Below are 20,708 nucleotides of genomic sequence, written 5' to 3'. Positions count from 1 at the left end.
AAAATACATGTGTGTTTGGTTTTTGTTTTCATTTTTTAATAATAGTTCCATAAAAGAGTCTTATAATTCTTAAAATTTATACATTTTAGTCAAATTCAAAATGAAGTTAATAATTTCTTCTCTTGTAAATTAATAATGGCAAGTTAGAAATTAGGTAGGGTTGATCAATTCCAAATTAAATTAAATTCAAACTTAATTTAGAAACATATATTAATTATTTATAGCGAAAATCTTTATCATAGACTTTTCAAATTATGGATATCCTTATTATTATTATTTTGTAAATGAATGGAAAAAATGATTCTTTCTTGGGAATTAAGAAAAAATTGGAGTCAAGCAATGTACGTATGTACATTTGCGTGATGCCCATGCCCTCCTTTACTTGCTTGCTTACGGTTACGTCTCGCTCCTTCCTTCAATTTATTAATTAATTAATTAAATGAGATTGGCTCATTCATAAGCTTCATTGGAAATTCTAACATTGCTAAGCCAATTACATTTGCATTCTCTCTCTCTCTCTCTCTCTCTCTCTCTCTATATATATATATACTACTATCGTCTGAACAATTCAATAAATGGCTATGCGGGCAACAGGCGGCGGCGGAGGATCTGTTCGGAACCGCAGACGCGGCGTAGTTCAGGCGGTGTACGAGGATTTTAAGCCCAACTCAGAATGGCAAGAAGAAGATCACTTCTATGTCCTCAAAGTTAATCTCCCAGGTAATTAGACTATCATCTATACGTTAATCCTTAATTAATTATGTATGTATAGATTCATTCGTGTTTGATTACTAGTTGTTTCAATGAATGTATGTAATGAGATTAACGTGTAATGTATAATTCGAATGGGATATTCTATGAATGTATGTAATGAGATTAACGGTACATATGATATGATTGAATTTTTATTGTAGGGTTTATGAAGGAGCAAATAAAGGTGTCGACGCGAGGACGGAATAGGATCATAGTTGGCGGGGAACGCCTCGTCGTTGGCAATAAGTGGAGCCAATTTAGCGAGGAGTTTGTGGCTCCCGGAGACGACGTGAAATCAGTTCAAGTCAAGTTTGAAGGAGGAATTCTTACCATTAAGGTTCCAAAAGAGGAGGAACCTTCGAATTCATATCCATATTCACAATCAAATGAAATAATTCTCGACGAGGATGATGATGATGATGATGATCATGCCAAAGCAGACAAGCCGCGGACACTATCCATTGATCCTAAAGAGGATTTAAACGATGATGATCATCATGCAGAAAAAGCAAAGAAAGAGTATTTAAATGATCATGATATTGCCATGAAAGAGAGACATGATCATGAGATGCTGCAGAAAGAGTTTGGGGATCAGCAGCTCAATCAAGAAAGAAATCTCTTAGCAGACGAAGACGAAGAAGATTTATGCGAAGAGATCAGACATGAAGCATTAGTGCAAACGGGCCTTGAAGAGCTCCATCAAGAAAGAAAATGGGATTTAAATGTTTACGCCACGACAAAAGATGGACATGAGATGTCGCAAAATGGGTTTGCAGAGCATAAAGAAGGACCAAGGAATTTCTCGGCCGGGATTGTCGTTGCTGCTGCTCTAATTGCTTACGCAATGTACAAATATACATCTGTTAAGGTTGCCGGGATTATCATATTTGCGATAATTGCTTCACGTTAATTTTTTCTATTTTTTTTTATAACGTGAAAACTGTATAAGTTATACTAATCTTATACAGTATTTGATTGTATAATATATAGGAAGGAGGGTCATGTGGTCGTGTATTGCAGCATCTATGGGGTGATTTTTATTTTTTTGGATGTAATTAATACATTTTTTGAATGTATCAAAAATAGATGATTTGTGAATCATCAAGAAATGTATCTTTTTTGGACAATTTTGCGTATTAATTAGTTCAAAACTCAAACAACAAAAATAACAAAAATAAATCATCAATAAATAAGTGAATCCGAATACATACCGAGCAAAATTCCATAAAAACACGACCAAGCAAATCATCGAAGGAGCCCAAGTATATATTTCCAAATCACCGAATCCCTCAAATCGACTACTTTCAACGAGGATGCCGTTTGGACTTCCTCCGCTTGCCAAGAAGCTTGAGCATGTTGTCAGTGACATCGGGTGGCGAGTGATCATCTTCGTCGTGCTTAGTATTATCAGAAGTGTGAGTCAGCCAGGCCAACGCTTCGATGGCAGCATCCTTCTCTGCCAGAACCTTGTTTCTCTTCGGCTTCCCGACAAACTGCATGCCCTTGAACTCCACCAGACCTCTGAATTCGTTCGTCTTGAGGTGCTTCGTTTTGTACTTGGGAGGCGAGTGGCCGGCTCTCGTCAACAGAGTCTGAAGTAGGGTCTTCGGATTAGTCCCGTCTTGGGTGAACCTATCGTTGTTGTCTGGCTCTCTCGGTTTCTTGCTTTCGCGCCCAAACACAAACCTCCCTTCGCATTGGTCGCCTGCCACGAGCTCCTGCACGGCGTGCATCAGGTACTTGCCCTCCTTTTGGATGTCAATCCGGGGGTTTCGAAGCTGCAATTTTAATAAACACAATCAATGTCGTAGAGACAACGTATATTTTCCTAGAATTCATCGACATTGTGGCAAACAATAGATGGAAATACTATCTGGTATTACAACAAACATCAGTATGATAATTTAAAGGATCGGTTGCAAATTAACCACTGAAATTCCAAATTCTCGATTACGCCGTAGCTCTCAAACATTATAAACTCTAGACATATCTATAGCCTTATAAGCACCTAGCCTCGTCATAAACGTGAATTTCTTTGAGTAGAATTAGATGATAACTTTATTCGATCTTCATGAGGGCATAGGCTGTTCTATTCTAGGCCATGATTTAGCAACCATCTTACTTATTTTATCTACTTCGTCTACTTATTACACATGATGAAAAATAAGATTTAGTGCATAGATATATTAAATTTAACCAAAGTGAGAATGCTCAAAGAAGGCCGGAAATTAGAAGATTCGTAACTAAGAAGTGAATTATATTTGAAGTAAATTTGGCTAGAGAAAAGAAGGTTGAAAAAAAAGGGGATTCATGAAGCTTGCCTTTTTTTGTATAAGCTCATCGAGTTCTTCCTTGAGTTTCAAATAGCACTCCGCCAAGCTTGGATCCATGAAGAAGTCGATATATCCTCCCAGCATTTTTAGATTTCCAGCCTAAAAGATGCCAGAATTAAAACTGTACCATAAGATTTGAAAAATACGATTCAAAAAAATATACATATAGATAATAGCAGATGAAGAAAATTACCAAAGAGCCACAATCCAGTTTACCACCGAAGAGGATCAAAATAGAATCAGATACGCCAGTTGAATCGCGTATAAACACAGTATTGACTTTCACCTTCTCACCAAACACCAACCATGGGTATTGTATGGTTTGATATCGGGCATTGACAGAATTCTGGACCAGAAAATAATTACGAAGCAAATTAATAATGACATTACACAAACACATTTCAATGATCAATCATCAGATTGTGGACCAGTATTTTAAACTTACAGAACATCATAGAATAATCAAGTAGTTAATTAGAAATAATTGTTATAATTATAATACATCATAATATAACTTCCATCATGTCCTGCAGGAGATGAAACAATATCATCTCACTGAGTTTTGAAATCTTTGTTAATAAAAATTACCATAAAATCGGATGACATAAAATTGCATGGGATATTGGGATTGCAAGCAGCAATCATCAGAACGTACCGCATATAACAGGACCTGCCCATCATCCATTGTTTTAAAAGACATTGATGTTTCTCTGTGCTGCAAATACGAATAAACATGTGTGTCAGGCCATTAAATTTACGTGCCTGGTTATAAAATAATCAAACAAATAGAACTCACCACTACGGAAGCAATACCAGGAAAGAGACCAGAGCATACAACTGAACGAACCAATGGCTGATTGTGACTTAATCTGTTATTAGTTATTCCATCCATGTCTAGCAAACCGGCATCTTTCAGAATGTAGGTGAATTGTTTACGGAGAGAATGGATAGCTTGAAGAGTTTGGATTGAAAGGAAGTTTCTCCAGCAATATTCATATGCGGATCCTTCTCTTTCTGCATCCTTCCACCCTTCATATGCACGCACAAGAGCCATATGATCACTATAGTCCTTTGCAGAAAATCTGGACTTGGCGGTTCCAGCCAACTGTGACAGTGACAGAAGAAAATTAAGTGCATAACACAGCTATGTTGAAATGCATATTCACGAAGTATGTGTCATAATAGATGAATTCAAACTTAAAACCTAGTCCCCAATTTTCCCCATTTGACCAAGATTACACTCTTATTAGAAAATTTAATAATTAAGTTACCATTTGTAACTGAAATATGTAATCAAACAATATACAAAACAACTACATAGCTGCAAAGTTTTACCAAGTTGAAAGATCCGAGAGCTGAGAAACAAGACAAAATAAAAAATAAAAACCCCACTAGAAGGATTGCATACCAGAGCAACAGAATACTGGAAAACAGGGAAACAAATCCAAGTGAAATGAGATGTAGAGAGGGTGCATGCATGTTTCGATTCAACAATTTAGTTATTATCTTTTTAACTTAGCACCCGTTGAATACAGAAGTCATTTTCAACATGCACCAAGAGGTTAGGAAGGACATTCTGAGTTACATAACCACATCAGATGACACTGCCTAAAGACATGATATCAAAAACTAAATTTCTGACCATTGATTATGGATGAAGAAAATTTATCTTGTTTGTTTTAAGATTTTTAGAATAAAAGAAGTCCATCCATATTACTCTGCATGCTAGATATGAGAGTCATGCATGACTCCACAAAAATAAGTTAAATCAAAGCACATCAATAATAATAATAATAATAATAATAATAATAATAAATGCATATAATAATGTCTGTTAAGAGAGAATGGAACAGCATTTGGCCACACATGAAATAAAGTGCTTCAAACTTACGTCTTTTTTATCTTGAGGTAAGAGAAAAGGATCCCTAACACTGAGACCAGCCACAATCGTCAATATAGGGTCAAAGCAATGAAAAATAGCACCCATGATTAGCATTTTCCCCAGTTTGGGGTCCACTGGAAGGACAGATAAGAACTTCCCTGCAAAATGATGAATAATACATCATAATTACACACAAGAAAACATGGAAAGTTAATAAAAATGTACAGTGGAATATGCACTTGAATGTACAAACCAAGATGCGTAAGGCTCTCATTTTCATCTAATGCACCAATCAACTTCAAAAAATCAATAGCATTTTGCACCTGAAATGATTAGAAGTTAGATAAATATATTATTCAGTGGAATTATAACGTAGGGTGAAAGGGAAGGAAATTATTTTATGAATGTGTTCTTTACACAGTACTGAATTACAATGGCATTTGGTTTTATATTTATTTTACAATTTCTTACTAAATTATGCAAAATAATTCTACTCTGTTTCTAACTTTCTATACACTGATGGATATATGGATTAAGCAAAAACTGTGGCATGGTAGGAGAGTTTGACAAAGGTTAGACCACATAAAGTGAAAGACACAATCTTTGATGCAGTTAACTATAGGTTTCAACTCTGTCAAAATAAAATAAAATAGTGCACCCAGGAAAAACAGAAAGTTATCAGTTGAAAAGAAGAGCTATATTATTCCTAAAACTTGAATCTGTATTTTTATCTTTAATTACAGCAAATCTGAAGCATATTTGATGCCCACATGTAGATTTCCAAGTTGCAAATGGTGAAAGGATTAGGAATACAACAGACACCATTTTTTCCAACAGCAAATGTTCTACTCAATAGGAATTTTGCTGTTTCAAACTCATTGACTGTTAAATGCCCTGGTGCTAGAAGAATTACACATTACACCAATCAACTGGAGAGTTTAAAATTAATATCCTTTTTATTAAAACTTCCGTTAAAGGATTATAGACAGTGAAAAGGGTAGTACTTACAGCCAATGGTTCAGGTGGCTGAAGAGCAGCAGACAGAAAGTCTCCAATACTTTCAACTTGTAAACTTTTAATTTGTAAGCAGAGAGAGTTTAATGGGGTTCTTAGAAGTTCAGGGAGCTGATATGCCGCAAAAGCTTCATAAACACATCGTGGATAAAGATGGTAGCACTCGCCAGGCTGAACACGACCAGCACGTCCCCTTCTCTGCAACACAAAAGCAGCATGAAGCAATAGAAATTACTAAAGATAAGGGAACGGAGACAACTGGCTTCTTGCTATAAATCAAATAGCAATGCAAGGAAAATTTCAGGTAGCTCTATTTAAATTATGCATTAAACAGAATTGTGACATGGCTTCTAGGTATGACACATTAGCAAGTAAATAAAAATTCTACCTGATGTATTAAAAAATAGCAGCATTATATGCAGAACCAACTAAAAAAGGACCAGAACACAAACACCAAAAATGTAAAATAGTGACAAAACATAAAACTCACTTGTCGAGCAGAAGCTTGGGATATCCATGAAGGAAGCAAACAGGGTGTGTTGTTCAAGGCATCATAAGTGGTTTCCTTAGCTTTTCCACAGTCAACAACAAAAACTACATCATTGATAGTAATACTTGCCTCAGCCATATTAGTGGCAAGTATGACTTTGCGGATGTTAGGAGGTGGTCTTTCAAACACAAGTTTCTGGATGATGAAAATACTAGAGAAGGTCAACATAATAATTTCAAACATAAAAAGAAAAACATAACATATAAGAAACAAAAATATAGAGCCCGTGAACTGAATAAACTTCCTGAGATTGAAGTAGGGCATTCATAAAATTATTGGAGATGAAATGAGCAATGCATATATTGAGAATAAATACTTACAGCTTTCTGTAGATTTTTTTCAGCCATCTAACATATGTTGTCATCAAAGTTATCATTATTCACAATAACTTGTAGTCTATGTATACACAGAAATATCTAAAACCAATGATTACATTATCATTACCTCTATTCATATGCAATCTCTAGATATACATATATATGTGTTGTGTGTGTGTTATATTGATATAGACACAGATGCGCATGCATATATACAATATACACCCTAAAGAAAATCATTATTTGTACACCATTTAACTTCATCCAATCATTAAATAATACTCTATGTGTGAGTGTGAGTGGAAAAACATAAACAAAACTGATATAACATATATGTATATATTATGATTCTTACACTACTACGTTAAATTTAAAACCCATAAAATTATTCTTTCACACTCAAATTGGAAACTTAATGAAAAGGTAGAGATCTTTACTCTAACAGAATCCCCAAACAAATTAACGTAGTTAAAGCAATAAATAGAAACAGAAGATCAGACGGATTTAGTTATAAAATAATAAATACTGAATTTAAAAAATTGTAAAGCACTATACTTGTTCAGAGGTTGCCATGGACCCATGGCATGTAAGCAGCAGGACCCTATTAGGATCGCCTAACAGAGGGTGAGCTTTCAATTGATCCCTTAAACAACTAATATCATCCCACCCCGTCATAAATACTAGTACAGCCCCAGCACGTTCCTTGCGGCAAATGTGGCACAATACGGCTTCAATAAGGTTGAAACCAATACAATCAGGTGTCCAAGATGACAATGATTCATGCACCCTAGAGCTGTAATTCTCAAAATTTGATTTATTCAGTGCATCCTGTCAAAAGAAAATAGCATTAAAAACTGGGGAAAATTCTAATTTGGACAACAGACAGAAAGGACAACTACTTAAGATGTTTCTATGAAAAGCATCATCATTAGAGGCAAATGACAATAGGACCGAATCTACAAAAATGGCACCAGGATAATGCCAGTACAGATAGTGAAACCAAAAGAACCATGTAACAAAGTATGATTCCATTTACGACATATTAACAGGGTATGCTCTTCATGTACCATGTAAATTGAGGTGGGGAGAACATTTTAAATCTAGCATAATTCTTACTATTGACATAGTTAACAAACTGGTACAGTATATCCTCCTGAAGATACGAATCAACATTATTAGCTGTTACTATAATATCATATTCCAGAAACTGTGAACACTCCCCCTTGAATTGAACCCTAACAAGAGAGAGAATGGGTCAACTTGTAGTGAAAATTCATATCACATTAGCCACCACAATTATCATACTCAAACCAAGCCCACAATGTTGTCTTTATAACTTGAGTTTGCTAGAGGATTCATGATTCTCAATACCATATTAATTCAACAATCAAATGAGAGTCAAGTAGTAAAGTGAAAAAAGGTAAAGAAGTACCCAAACAAAGAAACAAGGAGAAACAAAACAGTAAAAGCAAACAAAAGAAACTGTTGGCATCTTCAATATAAAGCACATCACAACCTCAACAAGCGTAGTAATTTGGTTTTTCCTTTTCCGGGGTGCTAGTTGTCTTTGGGTTTTCCACAACTTCTCTTGTCCATAATCATCTATTTGGTTGAAAGAAGTCAGCTTGTATCCAGTCATTTCAAGTATATCTTCCAGAAAATGAGCTCTTACGGGATACGTGAACCCCTACATCAACATAAAATGCTTCCTAGTCATAGGGAGCTCAATAGGAGAATAGGGCCTCCACTGACACGTGTAAAAATGAATAATACCACCTATTCAGCAAATTGAATACCAATGAATACAGGAAAACACCTCAACCTTTAGGATTCAACCCAAGAAATAAAACTGGTTATACAAAGACTGAAGAAAACTACCTTAATAAAGAGAATAGAAGAAAGACCAAAATAGATAACATGGATTAACTTAAAGCTGCAAAACATGACAAGTCTATCTTCAGAAGAGCAAAATCATAAAGACATCATCCAAAATCTTAAGCCCCACAAGATTGCATATACCCATGAATTTTATCCATCAAAGCTCTCCAACAAGAGTAAATTCTCGTATGAAACTACTTTGCACCACAAACTATAAGTTTTACATAACGTTACACGTACAGGAATGTGAATCATGGGTGCTTCACCAAAGTACTTCGAGAATAGATCAGCATTTAGGGTGGCACTCATCAAGATCAATCTCAAATCCCTCCTGCGTGGAAGAAGATCCTTCAAGACAATCAACAAGAAGTCTGGTAAAGAAGGGAATGGCAAGTCAAGAATCAAATGACAATATGAAACACCTAAAGAAGAAAGGTAAGCTTAGCATATATAATGCACCTTCATTCATGCCTCGCTCGTGAATTTCATCAACAAAAACATGAGTTATGCCATCAAGGTTTCTATCACTCAAGAGTCTACGGAGCAAAATCCCACTGGTACAAAAGAGCAAATGTGTATTCTTGCTTTTCATTCCCTCTAATCGAACTTTGTATCCAACCTATCAAAACATATCTCTGTTGAGGGAGAGCAACAGCATATTTATTACTTTGAAAATATAACACAACTGTAGAAGAAGAGCGCGGCCTACTGATTCTCCAACTGGCTCTCCCCTCTCTGAGGATACTCTTTCTGCAACAGCCATAGCTGATATTCTTCGAGGCTGCGTACAAATTATGCTACAAAAGGCTCCCCTACCAGATTCTATTTCAGATTCCAAAATATACTGGGGAAGTTGTGTCGTCTTACCACATCCAGTCTCACCGGAAATAACCACAACCTATTATTACAAAGAATATGATATATAGCATATTTATGCAATACAGAGGAAGCTATAGAAAAAGAAAGGTAAAATAAACTAAGTCATAAATGGGAACATTTTAATCTGCAGATATTTGCACTGTTTTTCAACTTGTACGGGAAAGGGCTGGATTAGTTACCCATGACTCAAGGAAACAAATTTGGACAAGGGAAAATGATTTGGTGCAGGAAAACAATCCACAGAGCGATAATTGAGAGCTAAGTATTTCAAGTTTATCAAAATGCAGGAGAAAACCCATAAAATAATATCCATTTCTTTGGCTTCATATAAATCTCGAAGCATCATGTCTAGATAAGGTCTACCTTAAATGCAAAAATAAATGCCCCAGGTCTAAAAGTGGGGGTGTCCCTACTCTCCACTTGCTCCCACCCAACCCAACCAGCCACCCACAACAATCCAGCAATAAAAATATGTTATGGTGCACCTGATTCATTGTAATCTCACCGGAAACTTTTGAACCAAATACCCAGAAATTGCATGTTAATTTCTAAACTGAACCTGATTCATAGCAATTGCTTGAAGAAGCTGTTCCTTCTCCCTGAACGAAGGGAGAGACTTCCGGAAATCATTCATCTTCCTGCCTTCAGGTGATTCCTGTTTGAAATGAGAAACATACCAAAGCTCAAGATAATAAATACCCAAAATACAATGTTCTTGTTGAACAAATAACTAAATGCAAGAAACCAAAATTTGATAGAGATGTTCTTTTGAACAACTAAGACATGAAATTGGCTACTTCACCTAGACAATAAACCAAATGTCTCATGTAAATATGACAACAAAGTAGAGATCAATCACTCTCAAATAAATCCCAAAATAAGTCCCATACTAAAAGACTCGTGGCAATTCCAACAGACTATAAGAACATGGGATTGAATAATTTTCACAAAATGATACCTCTCAAGTCAATCAGCAATCACTTCTACAAGCATATTTAACTACCCAACAAGATAGAGGCAGTAACGCCATACAAACTGGTGGGCATATAAATCTGATAATGGATCTTGTGCCAAACCCAAAATTGATTCAAATGGCAAGTCATGAGGCATAAAGTTACCAAATATGATCATATATACACACCCCTAAGAATATAGGGCAGGCAGGACCTACAGACGTGCATGCACATATAATATACAGAGAACTTGACCAATCAAACATATACCTGCCATGCTCTCTGCATATTACGCATTCGCAAGCTCCGCCTCTGCAGAATTTTCTCCATCACAGAGCCGTCAAGAAATGAATCTGTTTGCTCAGTAGAATCTCCATTTTCAAGATGACCATCAGGCTCCATTTTATTAAACTCATTACAACCTTTGTCAGAGTTCATAATCATTCTGTCAAGGTGCTCCTGGAGCAATCCCTCCACCCTTCTTTGCAAGGTCAAAGGAATGACCACCTGAACAGTTGAACAAAAGGACTCCAATTCAAGAAATTTGTATAGAATGCCCACAAAAACCTTCATATTATGTTTCACAAACTACTTGGACAAGATGGAAATAAAAATGATATAAGCATTTCATACCTTGATATTCATTTTGGGATAGTGGATTACCTAATCTGGAAATTTATCTCTTTATCCAAATTCAAAGGTAAATTTTATAATCTCAGAATCATATGAATGTTTAGAGGAAACTAGAAAAGGTGAGCCTTCTACCACTTTACATGCTTGCCATAATAGGAGTATTAGAATTTGATAACGCAATTATCACAGGAAGAATATTGAAATAGCCTCCTTAGAAATAATTCAATCAATTAGATTTGCTAAAAGGAACATAGGCAGAATACTTGATTTCAAAGAGGGAGTATTGTAGTTCATCAGTGACCACTCTAACAAAATCAGAAATATAAACAGACCCTAAAGAAACTTGATCATAACAATTTACAATGACAAAATCAAAGCTTTCCTCTGTCTATAAATTCCTACAAACGTTATAGTTGGACTTTGTACATTGAACAATAGTTTGAAATCACTAATTAAAAATAAATTGGTGTTACATTGATATTATGCCAAAGTCTACATCAGTATGTAAAACTTGTTTTTACCTCCCTTTGAGGCCGCTTATCATCCAGATCCGGCCGATAGTTTGGAAGAGGAACCTTGCTGGCAACTACTACTTTCCCATATATTTCGCTGAACAGGACACCGATTGAGAATTCGTTAGACCTAACTACCAATAATTTCAAAAGAGCAGAGCAATAGTAAATAACATTAACCTACCAATAAAGCCCCATCCGTTTCGCAAGGTTGGATATTTGCTCGAAGTCTCTCCTGTCCCTTTTATCTTTGGACACTATTTCTTGATTCGTATCACTTCGTAACAACATGCTAAGCTTCCATTTCCACTCATCAATATTAGCCACTGATGATGATGCCTAATCACAACAAGTTTAGGAGAAAAAAAATGAAATCTTTTTTTCTAAAATAGATTTCCACCCACATGTGATAGTTAAATTTTCGATGCACAAGAACATTTTCACACACGCCTGCAGCACATCATCAAACTAATCATTTAAACTAACATACAAATGGAAACAGCACATGGAACATTGTCAATTTCCTTTTTATCTTCAAACGGCTGATAGTATTTGTTCATCATAATTCTGCTCAACACATATCAGTAACACAAATTCTACTAACAGCGAATGAAATTTCTACACGTTGCATCCAAAAGCCACAAAATAAATTTAAAAAGAGGAGTCTTGAGGTTGATGAATTACGGGGTTGTTTTCGTAATCGCACTCATACTCGTCGTCGGAGAACTGCTCAACGGCAAAGCCACAGAAACCTCGCCGAAGCACGCCAGAATAGGAATCTAAATGCCGCCAGCGAGATTTTCCGGCAAGGTCCGCTACCCTAGTATAGCGTTCGAAAACTGCAAGTTCCGTGCTCCGAGACAACGAGGCGGCGGAAATAGCGGCGGCGCGCGCAAAAATAATTCTGAGTCTAGAATGCATTGTAATTGGACATGGCGGGCTCTTCTCCAACCCCCTGGCGTCTCTGTTGAAGCCTCCGGGGATGTTTTGAAGCAGTTAGACCTGAGATGACTGGAGATGGCGTTATACATGTTTATTTCTATTTAGCCCCCTAAAAAAGAAAGAAGATCCATCTTCAGTCCTCAAACTTGAACTTTCATTGCAATTTGGTCCTTCGGTGAAAGGCTAATTCATATTTAAGTCAATACAAGTCACAGCTGGTGACATAAGTCGAGAATTTGAACTCATTTTGTTTTTATTTAAACTATTTAACTATTATTAAAAAACAAATATTTTATTTTAAACTCTTTAATTTTTTATATTAAAATTAAATTAACATCAAGTTAATATATTAATAGTAGAATAAAAGCCTTTTGTTTGTAAAATTATTACTCTCTTATGTCCTTTATCGATACTCAGTGCAGTAAAGTAATTTAATATTTATTTTATCTTAAAAAGTAATATGAAAAAATAAAAATTACAAATATTTTATTATTTAATTGAAAATTATTTTTTTAAAAAAAGAAATTAATTCGAACAAACTAAAATGTAAAACAAAAATTTAGTAGTTGACGAATTGAATACATAATTGTCATTTTTTTATTATAACGTAGAATTAATAGTCACAACACTAACCATCCCTTATTGGACTACCATATTTATACATAGTTCTTGAGGCGTGTGTTTGTTTTGGAGACTGAATTAAAAATTTTATATTTGAATAATTGTATAACAAATATAAAATTAATTTTTAATATAATATAAATAATAAATCATATTTAGTTTAATTAAGTTTAATATTTTTCTATAAGGGCTTGTTTGTTAGGGGGGGGAATTTGGGGGAATAATATAATAACATTTTATTATTACCTTTGTCTCCGAAGAAGAATAAAATTTATTATTTTCACGTAAAGGTTTATAGTGAAATGGCAAAAATAAATAATGAGTAATATATTGAAATTTGTAAGAGTATTAATTATGTATATGAATGAACCCAAAGTAGCCAAAGTAAACTCCCCACTAAATCCGAAGTTGAGGCTCATATCACTTCTTTCTTGTATCATTCACAGTTGCATGTATTGCCTCAACGCTAAACATATAATGTACAACAACAAAAATTATCTTGCAATGCTACCTACCCTAATACTGCTGCATCCTCAACAACACCCCAAAAAAAAACATCAAGAATCGAACAAAATCTACACAAATAAACCAAATAATAATAATCACAATTAATAAAAATAAATTTTCAAATAGAGCTGACCATGCAGAAGCAGAAGCAGCAGCTATGATCTTCGTGGAGGATGATGATGATCAACAATAGGATTCATCTCCATTTCTGCATCAACAGAATACGATCCTCTTAAACCTTCAAATTTCTCTGCTTCTCTTGCAACCTGAATATCATTCGCCCTACAATGCTGCACAAACATTTTTACGACGAATCGCGGCGCGAGCGCGCCGACGACGATCCCGAACAAGCACGCCCAGAACAGCTTCGTCCCGGCCATGTGAAAAAACGCCCTGCGGAAAAAAAAAAAAAAAAAAAAAACATCGGCTTTAGCCTCATTTTCGTCGGAACTAGAAGTTAAAATCGATCAAAACGCGGTGTAAGTTCGATCGTCGAGCTACTATCGATCTCACCAGTATCCCGGCAGCACGGGGATTGCGTCGATGATCATGACGCAGACGAACGTCGCGACAATAGATCCCCAGATGGCGGCGTGAGTGATCCAATACCACCGGATCACATCCATCGCCAAGTGTATGTTTACCGTCACGACTACTGCGAGTGTCCATAGATCGCCTATGCTCGACGCGTCGACGTCGGTTCCCCAGTAGGCGAGGAGCGGGATGAAATACGCGGCAATGCTCTGCCACAACGTGTCGAGGATCGTTAGCCAGAATAATCGCCCGTTGTAGGATTCATCGCGATGCCCTGCTCGGTAGAGCTGAGGATACTTCAGCAGAGTCCTTCTGCTTAGATCCTTGTCGAGAACTCCGACGACAATTGTTGGCAACGCCGTGTAGATTACTGAGTATAAGACCGTGCTCCAGTCGGTGATCGCCGTCGTTAATGTGAAAGCCGTGTAGAGAACATACCTATCAGAAAGAAAGCTCCATCAAAAGTTCGTCGAACTCCGCTCGATTGAAGAACAGAGTTCAAAAACAACGATCAATGTAATGTGGACTTATACGAGCAAATCAAGCGCAAAATTGGTCAAGAATTTCATTTCGACGAGAAAAGGAAGTTTCGATTCGGATGAACTCTAAAAGCTTACCAGAATAAGACGAGAACAAGAATGGCGTTCCGGTAGAAGTTGTACAAGATCATGTAGCTCATTCGCTGGTAATTCCAGTGGCCGTGCACCAATAGAAGAGGAACGAGAAATCGGAACTGGCCAATCGCGAAGTCAGAAGCCATTACAGCCTGTCGACCTTCTTGTCCGCTGATGCCAATGCCAACATCAGCTCGTTGAATCATCGAAACATCATTAGCTCCTGAAATCCATCAATGGAAAAGAAATGTGTTTTCATGTTTTCTGAAAACAGAAACAGAGGAAGACACACAGATATATCGATATATATATATATATACCGTCTCCAATGGCGAGAGTCAGATCGTTGGTTCGGTTCTTTATCAGCGCAACAATGCCGGCTTTCTGCAACGGCGCTACCCTACAACACAGCACGACATTGCATTTCCTCGCCAGTTCGAAAAGCTGCAAAGATCATAAGTTATACACAACGAATCAAGCAACAAATCTAAAACAGGGCTGATCATCGGCGATTACCTGTTCTTCTAGTTCGGTGTCGAGAATATAAACGAGGCTCGTTCCATCGATAATCAGTGCAAGCTGAACGACACGATCACGAAGGCCTTGAAGCCTCTCACACTGTCGCAGAGCATCTTCCAAGCTCTTTCTGCACGACTCCATGGAGTTGTTGTTTATCACGATCCGAGTCATGCTGCTCGTCAGCAGCTTCGAAGAGTACCCGATCGAGATCGCTGTTTCTTGCTTGTCGCCAGTTAGAACCCAGACTTTAATCCCAGCTGTTCGTAGGGACTCGATCGCTTCCGGCACGCCTTGCTGCAGCTTGTCCTCAATCCCTGATGCACCCAATATGTCCAGATGGTTTTCGACGTTGTTTGCGATTTTGCGGAGCAAAGAAGCTCGCCCCATCAAGGCGTTGTTGGCGGTCTCGTAAGACGACTGCCATGATTTGAACTCGGACGAGGTCAGTTGGCGCATTCCGATGACGAGAGTTCGAAGGCCTCTCGACGAGTAGGACTGGAGATGGGATTTTGTTGCCTGTATCATTTCTGAAATTGACGATTTATCGACAACATTGAACATGGTTGTATCGGCGCCTTTGACGAACAGCTTCACACTCGTATCGGGGCATCCTATGATCACCGACATCCTCTTCCGGTCGCTGTCGAACTCGTGCAGGCCTAATACGCTGAAACTGTAACACCATCGAATCAAATCATCAGCAAGTATTACAGCAAGAAGATGAATGAAGAGAAAAAGCTAAAACAGAAAATTTCGATTCATTACCTTTGCCTTTCGCCTTGAATGTCGATAACTATGTGGCCTGAAGTTCGTTCGACGAGCATAAAACCGTACGTCGCTGCAGCATACACCAACGCTTGTTCGTCGGGAGACTCCCCCTGATATTCGATTAGTTTAACCGAAGGATCGGATGTCTCAACGGTTAGCGGCACGATGGTGTTGCAAGCTGCCAATGCTAAGAAAAAATCATGGACAAGTCTTCCTTCATCGGTGTCTTTCTTTCTCGACAAGCTCAGAAGCTCCGAGTCGACTTTTACAGTCATCTTCGGCTTCAATACTGTTCCATCAGCTAACATCAAACAAGACAGACAGAAAGAATTAGTGTAAAAAATCATAAGAACACACGTGCACACATTGATTGTAACTTGTAAGAATACCTTGAGCAGAGCATCCTACGAAATCATCTTCAGTAACAGCAACACCATTGTTGAAATCTAGACCCGCGACGCTAGCGCATTGAAACTCCATCTTGTTCTCCGTCAGCGTGCCGGTTTTGTCAGAGAAAACGTATTTTACCTGTCCCAAATCCTCGTTGATATTCAGAGCTCTGCATTGCAGCCTTGAGTTCGAAGAGGCATCCATCATCCGGTCGTCTCGGATCATGAAGTACACCTGGCCTAATCGAACGAGCTCCATCGATATATACAACGATATCGGGATCATAACTTGGAAGACAATGACGGACATCAAGAACGCGAAGAAGATCTCCAAGCCCCAACCGTAGTACTCGTAATCCTCGACTTCAGCTTCCGAGTAGTCCTTTTTCCTATAGAACTGCATCAGATTCAACTCGTCGTCGTGGCGCCTCAACCAGACGCCGTGACAGATCGAAACTACGCTGCACAGCAAGACAAGAAATACCGACAAGAACACGATCTCTTTATTCATTTTCGTCTCCAGATTGCTTCGTTTCGACGGAGCTCCCGAGTTATTGAGCATGGCTTTCGTCTCCCGGCCAGCGTAAACCACAACCCCGATAGCCCAATCAGTGTTCCTCAGCTCACAGCCTCGAAGAACGATGTTCGATGGCCCGAGGGATATGCGCCTACCATCGATATCCATGTTCGCCTGAAAACCATAAATGTTTCGGTTGGGCTTTTCGCACTTGATCAGCCCCCGGAGCTTCTCCTCCTCGAGAACTTTCATCTGAGTGTCCTGTTTCGCGTACCTCGTCTTCAAATTCGACTCGCCATCAAGATTCGTCGTCTGCACGTAAGCAACTCCGCTGGCGTCGCTTGTCGAAAGCAGCACCATATCGCAGGGAAGCGTGTCGTTTACAGAGACCTTAATGACCTCCCCAACACAAATATCCTTCCATTTCTTCTGACCAAATTTGCCATTCGAGAACACCCAAGCCAGGCGATTGTTCTCGATCCTATCCGACCGGTGGCGCCTGTAATCCTCGTAGGCGTCCTTAACAGCCGTGACGAGCAGCACGAATGCCAACGGCAAGATGGAAGCCTCACGGCCGAAGACAGCTAACTGAGGAATCTGATTCAGAATGGCTATCACGAGAAAGTATATGTAGGCGACTCGATGGAACTGCTCGAACAGATTGCGCGGCAAGAAGGTCAGGACAGAGTACTTTGCCGTCCTGATCGAGTTCCCTGTGAATGCAAACGTCTCGTTAGTCCTCGCCGGATCGTTTACATACACGAGGCGAGCATCATCGTCGCTGATCTCTTTGTAAGAGGTGCTTAGGCCTCCTGAAGCTGCACCTCTGGATCCATACCTCACTGACTTGTTCTCGATGAAGCTCACCTCCTTGACAGAGTGGCTGCTGGAATTCTTCGATTGGATCGACGAAATGCTTCGGTGAGAAGATGAGTTTCTTATGGAATCACCATGTCTGTACTGGTAGGGATTTGAAGCTTCGCTGGCTTCAGGCTGGGGATTTGAATCTGTCCCCGAATAGTTTGGGGGAGATGAAACAGGTAACATGTTGTTATCTACAGGAATTGGAATTGGATGAAGAAATTAATTAGCAATCAACTCTCTGCACCTCCATAATTCAACAATCATAGCAGAAAACCTAGAAACTTCTTATGAACCCTAGACTACGCAATCGATCAGAAACCGCCAACAATAGCAATTCAAATTAGCAACACAACTTTCGATTCACATCAAGCAATAATCCAGCTCAGAATTTTAGCACAATAAGTCTCGCGGATCCAGTCGATCGATCGTCCCTCACATGCAACTATGTGTAAATATTCTGAAACTTATTTATGCACAGTAGAGCAGTTACACATATATATACATACATATAAATATATATATATATATGTAGAGAGGCGATGAAGTAGAGAGAAATGAGATCAGCAGCGGGCAGAGGAGCAGCGACAACAGAGAAATTAATGAGAAAAAAGCAGAGGAGGCGAGCGGAGTAACAAACTTTTATGTCTCGGGCGGATCGCGATTGAAGAGAGGCACCATCCAACTGACGAAGCATTTAATTGTGTGACGGAGGGAGGCGATTTGGACGAGAAAAAGTCAGTCAGACAGAGCGGGGGAAATGGATGAAGTCAGAGGTCAAAGGCAGATAAAGGATGCTGTGCGAAATGGAGGATTGAAGGAGTCGACCGCCATGGATGGCGACAAATTAAGCTTTCTCTCTCTGGCAGCTGAGCGTTGGAAGAAAGAAGGAAGGAAGGTCTTGAACTTGAAGAATTGGTGAATTAGTTAATTGTAATGCGCAATTAGTTGAATAAATAAATAATAAATAAATAATTATAAATGGTTTTGTTAGAAAAGTCGCGGTCGGAAGATTCCGCGATTAGGCTGTTGTTTTTTGAATATTTGAAGAAGAGCTTCCAGATACTCGCGTGCACGTCACGTGCCGTTTTTATTTATGCCTTGTTGTTTTAGGCACGAGTTTTATTTATTTATTTATTTATTTTCCTTAAATTTTCGGTTTTATTTACTCCTCCGATTTTATTTTCCATTTTCGTCAATCTCAAATCAAGGTATTATGTTTTAATTTAATAAGTATACTATTTACTAATCTAATAAATATCTTTTTAATTTATAATATATTAAATAAATGTCACAACTTTTATATTATACAATACTAATAGGGTATTTTTGTCTTTTTACTCAAATTAAATACTCCCGTAGGTAAAAAGTAGTGTAATGACATTTTTGCCCTTACTTTTTTTGGTATAAAAGTAATTATGTGATGTAAAATAGGGGTATTTGTAAAAAAAAAATGAAGTACTTAATGAAATGGTCACTTTCTAATTGGACGCCCCGAAATAAAAATATATATACTTTCTAGCTGGACGGAGGGAGTATAATACTAATATTAAAAAATTTACGTAAAAAAAACAAATGTTACGGGAGTATTTAATTTTGAACCATTCTAAAAAAAATTGATTTAATTTATATATTCTGTTAATAATATATTTTCTGTATTTTTCAATATTAATTTGATATATATATATATATGATTATGCTGTAAAAATAAATGTGTACTAATTGAATATGGTGGATACTAGTTTGAATGCTATAATAAATATTGTATTAATTAGATCACTAGTAGCCCTATTTAATTACATAAAGTGTTACATAAAAATGGGATGAAATAAATGATTTTTCCTTGAATTTAAATACATGATATGTATATATATATAATTGGAATGTTGTAATTAATGATTATGATGCTACTTTAAATGATATAGTAAATATAATATTTATTTTATGACTGGACATGAAATTAATTTATAATATTTCATATGTTCCACATCATTTGTATTTATTTTTTATTTTCATCTATCACATATAATTTGTCATTTTTTTTTTGGAAAATTGATTATACACTTTAATTATATTTTAAAATTTAAAATTTAATTTTTTTAATCTTAATTGAACTATCTAGTTATCTTAATCTTAATCTATAATTATTTTTATTAAATAATAATTATTTTTACTAATATACTTCTTAATTATTTACTAATTACTCCCTCCGTCTCAGATACACTGTAGACACGGTATTTTAGAAAGAGTGTAGTTAGTAGATAATTAAGAATGTATTAGTGAAAATAATTATTCTATAATATAAATAATTATAAATTAAGATTAAGATAACTAATTAGTTTAATTAAAATTTAAAAAAAATAATTAAAAATTTAAAATGAGATTAAAGTGTGTAATTATTTTCCAAAAAAAGAAAGTGACATAGTACGTGGGACGGACAGAAATTGCAACGTTGACATGGTATCTGAGACGGAAGGAGTATATTTTACCTAAATTCTCGTATCTACAGTAACATGCATTTTATCTGGGACGGAGGGAGTAATATTTATATAACAATGAGATGGATATATATATATATATGTGTGTGTGAAGTGGGATCAGATGCTGAATCAAATTGTTCAGCATGAATGCTGAACGCATGAAATTTAATTATTATATTTTATATTCATGTAAATTAATTTTAATGAGGTTCAGCACCGGTGCTAAATTTTTTCATTCAGCACCGGATCTCC

At 37.0% G+C, this 20,708-nt stretch overlaps 3 protein-coding genes across 4 annotated transcripts; 1 reads left to right on the top strand and 2 right to left on the bottom strand.

The window, feature by feature from the left end:
* The first annotated feature begins 494 nt into the window (after window positions 1-494).
* Window positions 495-1,825, top strand: LOC127246229 (inactive protein RESTRICTED TEV MOVEMENT 2-like). The gene is made up of 2 exons (XM_051267482.1): window positions 495-720; window positions 915-1,825. The coding sequence occupies exons 1-2, from the start codon at window positions 576-578 to the stop codon at window positions 1,661-1,663; spliced, it is 894 nt and encodes a 297-aa protein (XP_051123439.1). The 5' UTR covers window positions 495-575; the 3' UTR covers window positions 1,664-1,825.
* Window positions 1,697-14,012, bottom strand: LOC127246228 (DExH-box ATP-dependent RNA helicase DExH3). The gene is made up of 20 exons (XM_051267481.1): window positions 13,908-14,012; window positions 12,389-12,715; window positions 11,889-12,043; window positions 11,714-11,801; window positions 10,830-11,066; window positions 10,166-10,261; window positions 9,437-9,625; window positions 9,187-9,346; window positions 8,968-9,098; window positions 8,366-8,536; window positions 7,405-7,677; window positions 6,473-6,667; window positions 5,977-6,180; window positions 5,222-5,291; window positions 4,978-5,126; window positions 3,883-4,191; window positions 3,742-3,801; window positions 3,280-3,432; window positions 3,075-3,185; window positions 1,697-2,531 (listed from the first exon to the last, which is right to left on the bottom strand). The coding sequence occupies exons 2-20, from the start codon at window positions 12,623-12,625 to the stop codon at window positions 2,058-2,060; spliced, it is 3,462 nt and encodes a 1,153-aa protein (XP_051123438.1). The 5' UTR covers window positions 12,626-12,715; window positions 13,908-14,012; the 3' UTR covers window positions 1,697-2,057.
* On the bottom strand, window positions 13,665-18,891 carry LOC127246227 (phospholipid-transporting ATPase 1). Of its 2 annotated transcripts, XM_051267480.1 has the most exons (8): window positions 18,617-18,891; window positions 16,599-18,170; window positions 16,207-16,510; window positions 15,439-16,114; window positions 15,243-15,366; window positions 14,926-15,145; window positions 14,288-14,746; window positions 13,665-14,167 (listed from the first exon to the last, which is right to left on the bottom strand). In XM_051267480.1, the coding sequence occupies exons 2-8, from the start codon at window positions 18,160-18,162 to the stop codon at window positions 13,930-13,932; spliced, it is 3,585 nt and encodes a 1,194-aa protein (XP_051123437.1). In that variant the 5' UTR covers window positions 18,163-18,170; window positions 18,617-18,891; the 3' UTR covers window positions 13,665-13,929. The 2 variants fall into 2 exon arrangements, with proteins under 2 accessions (XP_051123437.1, XP_051123436.1); XM_051267479.1 differs by having other exon boundaries at window positions 16,599-18,891.
* Window positions 18,892-20,708: the final 1,817 nt, after the last annotated feature.

Source organism: Andrographis paniculata, unplaced genomic scaffold (assembly GCF_009805555.1).
Source record: "Andrographis paniculata isolate CXL003 unplaced genomic scaffold, ASM980555v1 Contig30END, whole genome shotgun sequence".
NCBI classification, from domain to species: domain Eukaryota; kingdom Viridiplantae; phylum Streptophyta; class Magnoliopsida; order Lamiales; family Acanthaceae; genus Andrographis; species Andrographis paniculata.
Note: the sequence above shows the minus strand (reverse complement) of the source record. Positions and strands in the feature narration are given on the sequence as shown.